This window comes from Felis catus, chromosome D1 (genome assembly GCF_018350175.1).
Source record: "Felis catus isolate Fca126 chromosome D1, F.catus_Fca126_mat1.0, whole genome shotgun sequence".
NCBI lineage: Eukaryota > Metazoa > Chordata > Mammalia > Carnivora > Felidae > Felis > Felis catus.
The window spans coordinates 56,155,258-56,170,256 of NC_058377.1; the positions used below are offsets into that span (position 1 = coordinate 56,155,258).

Sequence of the window (14,999 nt, forward strand, 5' to 3'; positions counted from 1 at the left end):
GGGAATTGAAGTGCTGAATGTCTCGAAAGCCAGGCTTTCATTGCAAGGCCAGGCTTTGTTGAGCAAGAAAAGGATTAGTGAGTTCTGACCAGACAAGCCTGCAGCCCAGAGAACTTGGAGTGTGTGGTCATAAAAATCACGCATAAAATAAAAAGACAGAAAGCAAAGCCACGGAGGAGAGAAGAATGCAGGCTGGTGAGGTCGTGGAAAAGTTTTCCCACCACTAAAAAAAAGAAAGAGAGGGTTGGAAGAGCTTCAAGGGTGCACCTTTTGGAAGGCGCACAGCTAGACCCCAAAGTCAAAGACTGGTAGAGCCTGAGAGGAGGCCTTCCCCCCGCCCCCGCCCCATCCCTGCCCCTGTCTGGGGTCTAAGCAGGAGGTAGGTATGGGGCAGTCACAGACAAGGAACCCAACCGTCCAGGTCTGCCAGGAAGACCTAGGTGAGCCTTCACAGAAGCTCCATGATCGGGGTGCGGGGCAATCAGCCAGAAGAGGGGAGAGGTCCGGGCAGGTGGGCTGAGGGCAGCTTCCCAGAGCAGGGAGAGAAAGTGGGCCAGGTGGCCTGAGTTCCCCAGGGAGGTGAGTGGGGCGGAGAGGGGAAGAATGACACAGGGTGTGAGGACCTAGGGACGAGATCCACGGGGAGGAGCTTTAGCAGAGGAGGCCAGCGGCAAACACCCAACCGAGCCACGCCACGGGCAGGTCAGAGGCACTCTGATCCGAAGCCCCGTACGGGGGCCCAGAGCGGCTGAAGGTTGGAATCAGGGAGGCTGTGAGAATTTGAACACTTACCCCAAAGATGTTGAACGTTAACCACAAATGAATGAGATGCCTCGGAGTGGCAAGATCAAGAGTTCTGCCACCAGCTGAAAAGGGCATAATGCGCTTGGGTGAAGATAGTTTATGGGGAAATAAAGCTACCTTTCTGCACATGTGGGCTGTGGCCATGCGTTGGAACCTACCGTCTTAAGTAGATTTCCTCGTGCCAGGGGGATGGTCCACACAAAGGCCGGGGCTAGCACGGAAGCTGAGTCCCAAGGGGGCCGGCTAGAGGGGTCAGGAGGCATTTCTATTTCTAAAAGCTCATCAACGCTACAAGACACAACTGGAAGCAAACCATCCTGATAGAGGAGACGGTTTTGTCTGTGGCTCCCAGTTTGAAAGAGCCTGGCCCCTGGCCACCTGTCCAGCACCCGGCCTCATCACTCTACTCTAGCCCCACTGACCTTTGAGTCCTTCGCATGTTCTCTGCTCCTTTCTGGTCCAAAGCCTCACGTGTGCTATTCCCTTGGCCTGGGATGGGCTCTCTGTGGCTTCAGATCTGCTTAAATTCCACTTCCCCAGTGATGCTTCTTGAGATCCCAGGACAAAGTGGCTCCTTTGTGTCACACTCCTCAACGGTCAGCTGTGGCCTTTCTTCATAGTCATGGCCCCATAATTTGTTTGGCCAGTGCCAACCAACAGGGGGCGCCCAATCAATGCTAAATGAATGAAGGAAGGCAGGAAGGGAACTGTGGCCTGGGGCTCTGATGTAATGCAAAGAAATGAATCGAAGGTTCTGGTTTCATGTTCTAGCATTCTCATGTTTTAGCTCTGGGAACTTGGCTGTGACCCTGACTTCTCTAGGCCTCAACTGCTTCATCTGTAAAACGGGTACTCGGCACACGGACACTGAGCAAACCTTCCTGGGCACTAGTTGTTACTTAAACAAAGGGCCGGTCCTCTAGGAGGTGAAGGGGGGGAAGGGGGGGCACACCCTTAGGAAAAATGCCAGAAGGGCTGTATTGGAAGCATGCACAAGTGGCTGGAGGAGCACAGAGGACGGTGGCCCCCTGTGTGGGGTGGAGGTGGGGATGGAAACTGGGCAGAGGGCAGGGAGGACTCTAATGAGGGAAGGGAATGGCTGAACCCTGGCTTATAGGATGAACAGACGTTTTCTGTGGGGTACGGGGAAAAGATATGCCAGGCTCTGGGGGATGCAAGGCATTCTGGGAATGGCAAGCATCCAACTGGCTGGAGGGCAGGGTGTAGGCCAGGAGGCACCGGGGTGAGTAATGGACCCCCAGTTACCTCTCACCCATCACCCATGGCCAATCCGGTACCTTCTACACCCCACTACATTGCCCTCTCTAATCCTAGACATACACATTTCATCTGTAAATATTTCAGCATGCATCGCTAAGAGATAATAGACTTAAAACTATTACTGTGGCACCGGGGTGGCTCAGTCGGTTAAGTGTCCGACTCTTGGTTTCGGCTCAGGTCATAATGTCACAATTTCACGGGTTTGAGCCCCGTGTTGGGCTTGGCTCTGGCAGTGCGGGGTCTGCTTGGGATTCTCTCTCTCCATCTCTCTCCGTCCCTCCCCCACTCACATTGTCTCAGTCTCTCTCAAAATAAGTAAATTAAAAAAACTATTATAGGGGCGCCTGGGTGGCTCAGTCGGTTAAGCGGCCGACTTCGGCTCAGGTCATGATCTCACGGTCCGTGAGTTCGAGCCCCACGTCGGGCTCTGTGCTGATAGCTCAGAGCCTGGAGCCTGTTTCAGATTCTGTGTCTCCCTCTCTCTGACCCTCCCCTGTTCATGCTCTGTCTCTCCCTGTCTCAAAAAGAAATAAAACGTTAAAAATAAATAAATAAATAAATAAATAAATAAATAAATAAATACTATTATACATCTTTTCTATTACTATTATCATACCTAAAAAAATAACAAGTCCTTAATACAATCAAATGTTAAGTCAGTATTTCTGATTGTCCCTTATTATTATTATTTTTATTCAGTTTCGTTTAGTTTCTAGGAACCAAACCAGGTTCATAATGGGATTGATTGATATGCCTCAAAGATATTGAGTCTCTTTTTAATAGATTTTCCCCTCCTCATTTCTATTTTTTCTTACAATATATTGGAGAAACCAATTTGTTTGTTTGTCCTGTAGGGTTTCCCACTGTTTAGATTTTGCCGATTGTGTATTCCAGGCATGAACATGCTCATCTGCCCTTTGAATTTCCTAGTAACTAGTAGTTAGATCCAGAGCCGTTCTGTGCAACAGTAATACCAAGTGAGCCACAAATGCAAATTTCATATGTAGTTTTAAATTTTCTAGTAGTTACCTTTTAAGAAGCAAAAGAAATGGATGAAATTAGTTGTCACATTTTACTTAATTCAATGCATGCACAATATTATCATTCCAACATGTAATCAATACAAAAGTTATCAACATAAAATTATTCTATTTTTGTGCTAAATCTCTGAAACTCAGGGCATATTTTATGGTAACAGCGCATCTCAGTTGGAACTAGCCACTTTTCGATTACTTAATAGCCGTTCACGACCAGTGTCTATTGCATCGGACATCACAGGGAGAGGTTTGACCACATTGAGGGGCAAACTTTAAACAGGGTCAAACTTTTGACAAGGCTACTTCATGGGTGCTCTTTTATCAGGAGCCATAAAATGTCTGGTTCTCTCTCTGTGACACTAGCCGTCACCGACGATCATTGTCTTAGATGTTATAGTTTAATTCTACTATCCCTTCTGAATCCTTTTGCTTGGAATGTTTCTGTAAGAGAAACTTCCTCTTATCAACGATTTGGTTAACTAGCGCGTACAATACCTCCGGCAGAGGTGAATAATGTCTGTCTCTTTCCTGTATTTCACAGTTCCTGGAGGGTTAGAGCCATCTAGGGCAGCATTGGAGTTTGCAGTGTGGAGGGCGGCTTGGAGGGCGGAGGGTGGCCGAAGGGAGCCAGGGCGGAGGTGACTGCAATCCAGGCGGCAACCCCAGCCACAGCGGCCCCCTCCCTGGGCAGCCAGCCAATCTTCGCCCCTGAACCTCAGGAATCTTCTGCAAAAGGCCAGGAAGCTCCCACCACCCCCATGGCGCCCCTTCTGTCCCGGGCCTGTACCCTGGGACAGTCATCCCATCCGGCCCCCATCCCAGGCATCGGGGCTAAGTGGGAAGACCACAGCTCCCACCCGCTGCAGAAGGACGCTTTGGTCCAGTCCTGCCCTCCCTGCCTCCCTCCTGCCCTCTGACCCAGGTAATGTCTGCATCACACTCAGGGTGCTCCTTTCATTGATTGCTCTGCCTTCTTCTGAACTCACCTGCTGCCCGCTAAGATTCTCCCATTCGCACTTATATGAAATCTGCCCTCCACCTGACATTCCGCACCAGCTCCCACCCTATTTGTCTCCATTTCTTTACCAGTAAACTTGTGTCGTCTACACTCGCTGTCCCCACTCTCACTGCCCCCCCCTCGCTCCCTCGCTGCTCCTCCATGCATGCAGGATGCAGACAGTAGCTACTTGCGGAAGGGATAGATAAATACAGGTAGGTCCCTGGCGGTTCCTTCTCTCCAGCTTCTGCCCTGGCTGTAGCCCTGCCCCCATTCTATCCCCTTGACAGATCTGTTGGCTGCATCTCAGGTGAGTCCTTAAAAAAGCCTCCCTGACGCTCTGGCTCCCTCTATCTTGTATGTCTGTGAGTCACAATTTACATGGCCGGCTTCACGGACTTTGACAGTTACATCGCATTCCTGACCGTTACAAATACGCATTTCCACTCTCTGGAAAGTTGCAGTGCACCTCACAACACAATGCTCATGAGGTGCTGATTTTTTCCACTCCCTGGGCAGAAACGTCCTCCCGACTTGCTCCTCCTTCTTAGCAAGGGGCTACTGAATGGGGAGGAGCTATATTGTAAGAAGGCAGCCGGCAGGATGTTCAGATGGGTGGGGAGAAGGAGCGGGCTACATAAGGGGCCTTGATAAGGCTTAGGGTGCAGAAGAGGCCCTGGGGCGAGGTCAGGGCCTGCTTTGGCATCACTGGGGAGAGAAAGCAGGTTCCCCAGTGCAGATATTCTGTAGGGCAGGGCAGCAGGGGCTCGGGCCCTGCACGGGTTTCCCAGCGAATGGGGGCTCATTACCACTCAGGATGTTTACTGAAAACCTGTGATAATCCCTCAAATGTGCACCTCTTTTTACTGTTCACAAAAACTCAGCTCCGCAGTCTCCACCAAGCCCTGGACGGTTCTGCCTCTAAAGGTCGTCAGTGACTTTTGGTGCTGACTCTGGGCACGTTGCGCCTTCACGGAGCTCCCAAGGGACCGTGAGACAGACACAGGTGTGAATTACAAAATCCTTGGATCAATGCTCTGTCTCATTCTCCCACTCCCCCCCAACTTCATGAGCACCCGCTGTGTGCCACCAAAGGGATTAGACGGGGCTGGGAACAGAGAAGTCAAGGCAACTGGCAGGTTTCTAGAAGTAAAGGGTCTGGCCTCAAGGTCAGTAGGTTCTGGAGACCTCTGTTGCACGAGCAAAAGTTCACATACCATCTGCATAAACGGTAGCCTGGGTGGCGGGGAGGTCGTCTCACGTCACAGTAACAGTGGCCGGGTCCCTCACCCGAAGAGCAAGAAGTCTGTGGAAAACATAGCGATGCAGGGTTCCTTGAGGAATAAGTTGTTCCCTATAAGGGAATTAGCACATTTTTTGCAAGTAAATTTTTGAGAGAACAAGCTCAGCCCTTCAAATATCAAAACTTATTTCAACCGTTCAGAATAATACATTCCCTTAAAATATTTCATGCACTTTCCTGTCCAACTAAAATTAATTTATCCTTTTTCTGATGACAGAGGGCCATCTTTAGGAACAGTAAAAGGCATTCTAGCTGAATTTCTTAAAACCCTGACCAGAGGCAGGCTGTGTTAAATGGTTTAGCCCTAAGTTCTTTACAACCGGCAGAGGGACACTTGAGGGTTCTTTCTTTTTCTGCCACGCTCTGGGCCACGAGGCAATCTGAGGCAGCTTTTGAAGAACAAACACCAATTTGCTCTTAAGGCAGGAGGAATCTCTGTCCGGGCACAAGGGGCAACCCGAGCAAGGGACCGGCTTCTCTTTTCGGAGGAGCACCTGGGCTCAGAGAAGTCAAGCGCCTTGTTGGGGGTGGCACAGCCAGTGAGCAGAGGGCTGGGTGGGATCTGCCCGGCTGAGGGCTCACATACCCAGACTGCTTCCTTCCCGAGTGTATCTGCCTCTTAAGAGTCGGGTTATCCAATATTTCTGCCCACACCCACCTTCCCTTCCTTCTAATTTGCCGCTCGTAATTAGTGGGGACCGAGAGAAGCTCATTCGAATTGGTTCGGAGGGATCCAAGCCTGCCGCTCCCCAGCTTGTAATTCGGTGCCCGGGCTTGGCTGGCTACAGCGACGTCACCCAACTGGCAGTCTTTCTCACTTTTATCTAGGTTCAAGACCGTTCTTTTTCTGGATTGCTGACCTTGCCAGCCTCTAAGATGTGTGGAATTATTTTATAGACGTGTGTTTTTTATTCATTTCAAATCCACAAGGCTGAGCTGTCTACCTACAAAACTGTAATTAGATGCGCTGGGAGGGAAAAAAAGAAAAAAGCCTGTATCTACGTCAAGCAAGATGAAGAGCCCTGGGCACCGGTTCAGCATGCGGCGAGGTAGCCAGAAGCGGCGTTTAAGAGAATATTTATGGATGAGGTGGGCCTGTATAAGCTCATCTGCCAGGTGTTAAAAAACATGCAAATTCAGCTAATTAGGCTCACAGACCCTGTCTCAACACTGTGTCCATGCCACCCACTAAAACACCTCAAAACACTTGACATCTGTTTAGAGCTTTAGTCTTCCGAAAGACCAGCTTCGGTCCTGACGCAGTCTCCGTGCGTGCAGAGTAAATCTCCGCCTTCGGCTGCCCCACCAAGGCCTGATGCACGCGATGCCAGGATCCTTGCTGAATGACCAACTCCTCCCAGTGACCATGGTGCTTTGTAATGATCGCTAAGCGCTTTACAAGCACGTGTCTCTTCTACAAGCCCGGTGGGGGGTGGGGGTGGGGGCAGGCGGTATCATCCCCACTGGACAGAGGAGGGGCCAGATTCAGAGAGTGGAAGTGGCCGTGCCCAAGTGCTAGAACGGGAAACGGCGATAGCGAGTCCCGGGCATCCTCTCTGTCACTACGCGGTGGCCTTCTGCAGGACGAGAGGGACCACCACTGATGGCGCAGGCCCCATAGAAATGTAACGGCAAGGACAGAGTTCAGTCCGATTTTTTACAGATGCAGAAATGGGCTCCTTAAAAGGCCAATAACTTGCCCAGGATCACAGGTTCAAAGTGGCCGAGCCGGGGCCTTCAGAACCAAGCTTCTAAAGAACAGACGCTGGCTGTTCACACCACCCGGGGATGCGCGCGGTTTGTTATGCGATACTTGCCCGGAAAACGCTGGGGGCCCAAGGATGCACCTCTTTTTCAGACGCAGACTTTTTGCACAACAAAATAGGAAAGAAGATTCAACCGACTCAAGCGACTACCACTAGAGCCCAGCGCCGACTTGGCTGCCGGCTGGTACTGGGCTCTAAGCAAGTTACTCTTCTGCCCAGTAGGCAGCCTGGAGAGGGTGCCTGGCGGCTGCCCACCGCAAGTATGAAATCTCTGGTCTCGGCACCTGGAGGCCTGTCCTCTCACCTTTCTTCACACCCATTCAGGCCCCTTGCTGTTTTGCAAACACTCCAGGCCCTGTGTTGCCTCTGGGCCTTTGCCCATGCTGTTCCCTCTACCTGTAACTTCTCCTGTATCTTTCAGCGGATCTGTCTTTCATCTGCATGACCTCCATGAACTGGTCCAGACCCTTGAGTCAGAATAGCTTTCTCTGCATTCCCTAGCATGGCTATACCGCTCTCCATCCCAGGATTTGTCACACTGAATTATAGTACAGTGTTAATAGGCCTTTTCCCCTTACCTTCCACCCCCAGAGACCATGGCAGAGGCCAGGGCTTATTCATCTTTGTATTAACCTTGTTTAGCCCAGTCCCTCACAGACAGAGAGAGAGTTAGCTCAATAAATGTGAAAGGGCTGGCTGATGGTTGATGAACAAGGTTTTCATAGTTAACTCAGCTTCAATATGAAATTCAAAACAATGAAGAAGACAGGACTCAAACATAGCTGGGAAATAACATACACTTTTACTCTCAAAATAAATACTAATCAATTTTATTTTATAAATACAGATGCTGAGTTTTCTTCCAATTACCAACAGATCAGTTTCACATGCCATTTATTATTGGTGGTGGTTTAAAAAATTATTTAAATAACCAGTTAGGTCAGGATAAATGGGCACCATTAGAACCGCTAAAAAAATAGAGCTGGATACAATCTTCCAAAACTAATATTCTGAGGGGGAAAAAAAAAATCTCTGGAATTTCTAAAGTGGGTAAGGGGAAGTGGAGAGAGGGAACACAATCAAATATTCATTTGATAACACTTGCCGGCCGTTCAGTGTCTCCGCTACATGAAAACGGAAAGAGCTCTTAGCAGTTCAGACATGGATAGTAGTGGATTTTCATTTCAACTTATATCCTCAAAGCAAGTTTTATTTTCTTTAGCGATTTACAAGACTAACTAAAAAGATTAGTAGGAGATAATAACTCATCCCATATTTTGGCCTTGGCCACTCCAAGCAGAGGCAAAACTAATTCTGCAGCTTTGGAAAATGTCAAACAGAGCTCCTCCCGGAGACATGCAATACTGTTGGTTCTACCCCAAGTCAAGGCAGAAACTGTAGGCATCGAACAGACTCCATGGAAACCTGAAACCCAAACCAAGCGAACCCAAACGTAAGTGGTGTTTTGAGGCATAACATCGTCGAACACAGTGTGGACCAAGCCAGTGTAGGAAACCAGTTCTGAGCTACTTAATATCACATTCAGTGGCAGGGCCCCACGCTGCTGGTGTGTGTGTGTGTGTGTGTGTGTGTGTGTGTGTGTGTGTGTGTGCGCGCACAAAGCTGTGGATCCCAGAATCAGGGAGTCCACAAATAGGAGGCTGGCAGATGGAGTCTCAGAGCCCCAGCTCTCTCTGGCTCTGTGGAACCTGAGGTACACACTGTCCCCGTGGCTGCGCTGTGTGTGGTCCCTCTGCTTGGGGGCGCCAGGACCTAGGCCAGAGGGCCTACAACTCCATGCACTGTCTTTAAGTTTGGCATGAAGTTCAAAGTCCACCCCCATATGTGGACTTTAAGCCACATGTGATGTACCTTCCACTGTTCAATACTAACACAATCCTTCCAGAACCTTTTTCTTTTGGGTGGGGTAAGTGCTATTTCATTGGAGGACCCCACACAGCCCAGCGTGATGTAAGACCACAGATATCTTCCCCCTCATTGACTCTACCGTGAATGGCAGGACATTGCGAAGAAGCCGTGACTCTAGAGTGCTTCTACTTTAGGTTTGGAGTGGTTCCACCTCTTTATGTGAAATACGATGGATTTCTTCAGATCAACTTAAAGCTCTTAATTGCTTGCAGGTTGGGTCCATGTGTCAAGCATGGGTTGGGTGAGTTCTCTTTACATATGGAAAACAACAACACGAACCATTCTGCATGACAACAAGGCTGTAAATGAGAACTTGAGCCCAGGAGTGCTTGGACAATATATGAAAATGACCATGAAACCTAGGAGTTAAGCTGTTACGTCGGACAAATGCAGTTCCTGGAGAGAACACCTGTGAAGGTGTTTGCGCTGCTGTGCGGAACAGCACACGCTCGAGTCAACGACATTAGCTTAGGTACAGCCACGGTTTCTGTCCAGGCTCGTCCTGTCGTGATGGAAGATGGAGATGTAGGTTCGAGACGGATTTCAGAACTGGAAAGAACAAATCAGGTCAAGTGAAGTAAATTCAGTTTTTATTCTTCTATACAATACATGGGTATATGCATAAATTTTCCTTAAAGAGCTTGCAACCCTGAGGCAATGTCCTTGGGTATATAAAGTATATGGCAATAGCAAATGAAATCTGAGCTTCGGGGATGAAATTGGACTTGAAGAACATAATTTAATATGAACGCAACTGCACATACACCAATAGTATTCTATGCCTCATCTAAGCCTCTTCATCCAACTATCTCACAGCCTTGCTGTCGGCACACTGGACAGCCTGACTCTCTATGGGTATTTCATCATATACAGCGCCTTCCTTTCCAACTGAAATTTAATAAATTAACATGGGATTTACATATGGGGATTTTTGTCTGGTGAGTGCACTGCCAGAAAGCATGCCTGGTTTTTGACTGCAGCGTCTGCCCACGTAAAAACTCTGGCCCCCAGAGGACACTGGATGTCATCTGACTATTGCAACCTTGGGAGCCCTTGAGGGTCCCCTGGGATCTGCCAGAGGGGAAGTTTTTCCCTCTCCTTGGAGGGTTACGTTAAGGGCGTGGCTGATCTGAGGAGGTGGAAGGTCTTGGCTACCGCATTCGAGAACCAGTGACTCTGCCGTCCTCAGTTTTCAGGGTGCACGACCCACCTGCTGTGAAGACGGGGCAGCAGAGAGGCTGACTGGGGGCAGGGGCAGGAGCAGGGGCAGGTGGGCCTGGGTGTAAGGAGACCATTGTGCTTCTTACTCATCAAACTAACGGATGGTCAAAGGTCTTTGAGTTAACTGGTGAAAACCTTTGTTTTGAATATTCGGTTTTCCAAAGTTTTATAAACTATGTTGAGGGCAAATGCTTATGAGAAACTAAAGGTGAGTTTATCATATTATTTATATATTATCATCTTCCCTCTGAGGATAACACAGAAGTGTAAATTAAAAAGCAGACAAATATCTTTAAGGTGACTCGAGCTAGAGAGTGAATTTTGCCTTAAAACAGTTGTCAGGCCTGAAAAGCAAACCTTGCAAGCAAACTCTAACTTTGTCTGGCCCACTGATACACAACGATCCTGAGCCCCTCCATGATTTACAAAGTCTGTTTTTCCGAGGAATATCCTCCATTAATATTCATTTCGTGTCATAATTATTACAAGGGGTAACCAGTGCAGCTTTATCCTCATTTCAGGCAGCGACTCTGTCCTGGTCCTACCGGCTGGCTGCTCACTTCACTTATCGGAGCTCCTGCGTGGCCGGCGGAAGCTGGACACGTTTTCGTTCAGTGCATAGATCCTTCGGGAGAACTCTTCAAATTCTCCCAGGACTTGTTCGTCACACTCCACTGCCACGGCGCTATCCACCGGGATGCAGTTAAAGGCTTCTAGCTGATCGCCCGAGGTGAGACCCGTGGCTTCCATCCCGATGATCTCTTCCGCTTGCTCCACAGTACAGCAGAGCTCGGCCTCCGGCACCGGGAGGAATGCCCCCGGGAGCCGGACGCCGGAGGAGCCAGCCTGCTCGCCGGGCAGGAGAGCGCCGTTGACGGCGGCTGGGAGTCCAGAGAGGGCTCCTTCTTGTTCTTGGCTAGTGTTCACACTCACGTGACCTCCGCTTAATCTGTCACCCAAGTCAGCTCCTTTTTTCTTGCTTTCTTTGGAGAAGTCCAAGGAGGTATCCAAGGAGGAGGACAGAGATGTCATCTTTCTCTCGGATTCTCCTACGGAAGGGATGCCGGTAACAGGCTGGGCTAGCGCGGAGTTGTAACTGGGAGGAGGGGTTTTGTACTGGAGTCTCTCATTCTCTGAGCTGGCCCGTTTTCGGTGTCCTTTGTCTGGGGAAGGGATCCCCCCAGAGAAGCCTACATCTGCACCTCCAAATATGGAGCTTTGTCTCTTTGGAACAGGGATTGCGCTGGAGGTGTGGTGTCTATCGCTAGAAGACAAACAAAAATGAGAAGTTATTTTCAGCTTCGAACTCGGCCTAAGACTTCCGGATCCAGAGACAGGAAACAACATATTTAGGTTTGAGATAATAAAAATTGATAATAATCAGGTCTAGTATTAATTGTAGGGTCCGGATGCAAGAAAAAATATGAAGCAGCCTGAATTCAAGTTTGGGAGCTTCCTTCAAGAAGGATACAAGACACCCTACGATCTATCCAGAGGATGGTGCTCAGGGTGCGAGAGGAGAGAAATCATGTCTTTGGGGAGGAGGTGAAGTACCTGGAGAGGTGGGATTGGAAAAAAAAAGGCATCTGAGGGATGTAATCAACCTTACTGGTCCAAAGGGCTATCGGTATTTATATTCTTGTATTAACTATTCAATGCTTAACTTATCGTCAGAAGCAGGAATCCTTATTTGGCACAGAAGTTAAATGACTTGTCCCTGATAACCTCAGGGAGGCAGTGGCAGGCTAGACTACATCCCACGCCTCACGACCTGATGACCAACAGGTTTTCTGATACCCAAATGCTAATCACCCTGCATTAGAGAACTGGCAGAGAGGGAACCAAGGAGACATCTATCTATCTAATGGACTATCTAATGGACTACTATCTATCTAATATGTATATCTATCTATATTTTTCGTAATGAAAAATTAACTTGGAAAATGGCTTCTCTTCTATCAGGTCAGTCACACACACATTTTACAATACTCGGTCTTCAGTGCCTTCTTTTGAAGTTGAGTCCCTTCTCAGGAAGACACTTTTGGGCCAGCAATAACAATCACTGTTTAGCATTTTAGTTCCTGAAGACATTTCACATATGCCATTTCACTAGGTTCTCACAAAAACCCTGTCAAGAAAGCAGGGTATACGCTATTGCTCTTAAGTCTGAAACAATAAATAATAATGACTTCATAGAAATCGAGTATCCAGACCCTGGAAATGACGGTCGTGTTCAATGCTGGGCTACTTAAGCCACCCCTGTGGCACTGATCACAGTTCTAGATACTACACTTGGATGAAGATAGCTCAATTCACTGATAGGAAAAGACTGATCCAGAGACGGAGGTGCAAACATAAGATCCCTTTGACTTGTATTCTTCCGATGAGGACACACGCACAGAGGTGACTTACAAAACAGCTACTCGGCTGGAAAAGAGACGAGACTTGAAACTATACTCACCCAACAGACAGCTATTACATGTGCCAGCCTCGGGGAGGGGAAACAGATACAAGACAGGACAGGCCCTGCCTCTGAGGAGCTTCCAATCTTGCAGAAGAAAGGCCCCCATAATTATTGAAATGCTACATTTTCAAATTACAGTTGTGATAAGTGCCCTGAAAAAGAAGGAAGGGTCTAGGGATCCTTCCACCCGTGTCCACAGCCACGAGCCCTTATGCCAGCTCCCTGCTCCCTTTTCTCTCAGATTTTTTCTGATGCTAGATTATGCCTGTGGTCTCTGACACCTAAGCAAGGGTTCTTCTTCTTGCAAAAAGGCAACCACCAGACTTCTAATCCATGGGCCTACCAGACTCCATTGCTTGGCTATGAGCGTGGGTGCCTGGAGAGATTCCATAATTAGGGGTGGTCACTGGGGTGCATATGAAACAGCACAAGCAGCCCAGTAAATTACTGTTTTTAGTCCTCAAGAAAAACAAAACAAAACAGAGCCAGATCTACTGGCCTTAATCTAGGTTTTCAGTTAATATGTTGTCAAAACTCACAGCGATTGGGTAAGCCACACATTTTTGCCAATCTTGTTGTTTTTACTATACCACTTGCTGACAGTGTCCCTCTCTGAATGATTTTGCAGGGGGCCCAGGTAATCAAACCAAAACAAAGCGTCAGCACCACCCACAGACCCTTTTTTTTCTGGAGCAGACGGGCCAAGCTTTCAGCTGCCACCCCAGCCCAGGAGGGTGAGAAGCACCAAGTGAACCAGCCTGGAATGCTGAAGGTGACGTCGCTGGCACACAGCCAGAGGCCAGGTGCCTAAGCACTCACTGCCACGAAGGGTGAACGACATGATACCCTCATTGCCACCGCCACCCGGCCCCACCCCGTGGGCTCTGTGCTCTGCTTCTCCGCTGGGCTGCAGGTGGGCTGACAAAAAGCAGAGCATGAGGAACAGACCTGGGCACAAGCTGTGCTTACGACACAAGAGGACAGGGGATTTTGTAGCCTTCGTTGATTCCGAGACCCCTTGAAAGCTCTCCACAGCTTTGTACGACAGAAGAGTAATAAAGTGTCACATCCCTCCTCTCAACTATAATGGGAAGGCAGCTACCATTTTCTTGTACATCAATAAAGTTGAACCCTCACATCTACCTTGTGGAAAAGGTAGGCAGGTGGGTGGTTTTGTTCAAGGCTGCAGAGCCCACATCTGAGCCAAATTTGGTCGGACTCCAGAGCCCACGCTGTCTGTTGCGTCCCAAGTGGGGAAGTCTCATTCAGATTCAACTGACACTTGCTAAGTGCCAATGGAATGCCACACTTCAAGCTAAATGCCATTACACAGGCCTTCTCATCTAACCCGCTCAGCCTGTATCTAAGCTCTGGGGTGCTACTCCTATTTTAATGGATGGATTCTAAGTCTGTACGAGGTAGAGACTTTGGCATTTTCTGACATCCCAATTTTTTAAAAAAATGTTTACTTTGCGCGCGCGAGAGAACGCATGCATGCGCACAAGTGGGGGAGGGGTGGAAAGAGAGGGAGAGAAAGCATCTCAAGCAGGCTCCACACTGTCAGCACAGAGCCTGACTCAGGGCCTGATCTCATGAATCATGATCCGAAATCAAGAGTCGGATGCTCAACCGACTGAGCCACCCAGGTGCCCCCTGACATCCTGATTTTTGCAGCATTCTCCAGTTCCTTTAGATTTTTATGAGAACCCAGGGAATGATAACGTCAGATACAATTTGGAAAGTCCAAGTAACGGTAAAATGTCCCCCCTGAATAATGGTAAAAAAGATGAGTTATTACAGGTAGACAAGGAAGTCTACGTATCTAAAATTTGCCCTTTAATCACCACATGTTGTCTTTCTCCCCATTTTAGTCATGTGCAATATGACTTTTCAAGCATTTTCATTAACGTCTTTCTTAATATATATATATATATATATATATATATATATATATATATTTAATTTTAGAGAGAGAGAGAGAGAGAGAGAAAGGGAGACAGAGAGAGAGAGAGAGAGAGAGAGAGAGAGAGAGAGAGAGAATCCCAAGCAGGTTCCATGCTCAGCACAGAGCCTGACGTGTGGCTCAATCCCACGACACTGGGATCATGACCTGAGCCAAAATCAAGAGTCAGATGCTCAACCAACTGAGCCACCCAGGTGCCCCAAAGTCTCTCTTACAATCTTAAAAAGAGTAAGT

General features: G+C 48.4%; 1 protein-coding gene across 7 annotated transcripts in view; it reads right to left on the minus strand.

Annotated features, from left to right (window-relative positions):
• Window positions 1–3,143: 3,143 nt before the first annotated feature.
• UVRAG (UV radiation resistance associated) overlaps window positions 3,144–14,999 on the minus strand; it is a 300,321-nt gene continuing 288,465 nt past the window's right edge. For 3 of the 7 annotated variants that reach the window (XM_023239423.2, XM_045038707.1, XM_045038708.1), the window contains exon 15: window positions 9,691–11,602. In XM_023239423.2, the coding sequence (XP_023095191.2) occupies window positions 10,900–11,602 (703 nt within the window). In that variant the 3' untranslated portion in view covers window positions 9,691–10,899. Of the gene's footprint in view, window positions 5,474–8,002; window positions 9,667–9,690; window positions 11,603–14,999 lie in introns of those variants that run through there. The other 4 variants (XM_045038710.1, XM_045038712.1, XM_045038709.1 and 1 more) reach the window with 4 other exon arrangements.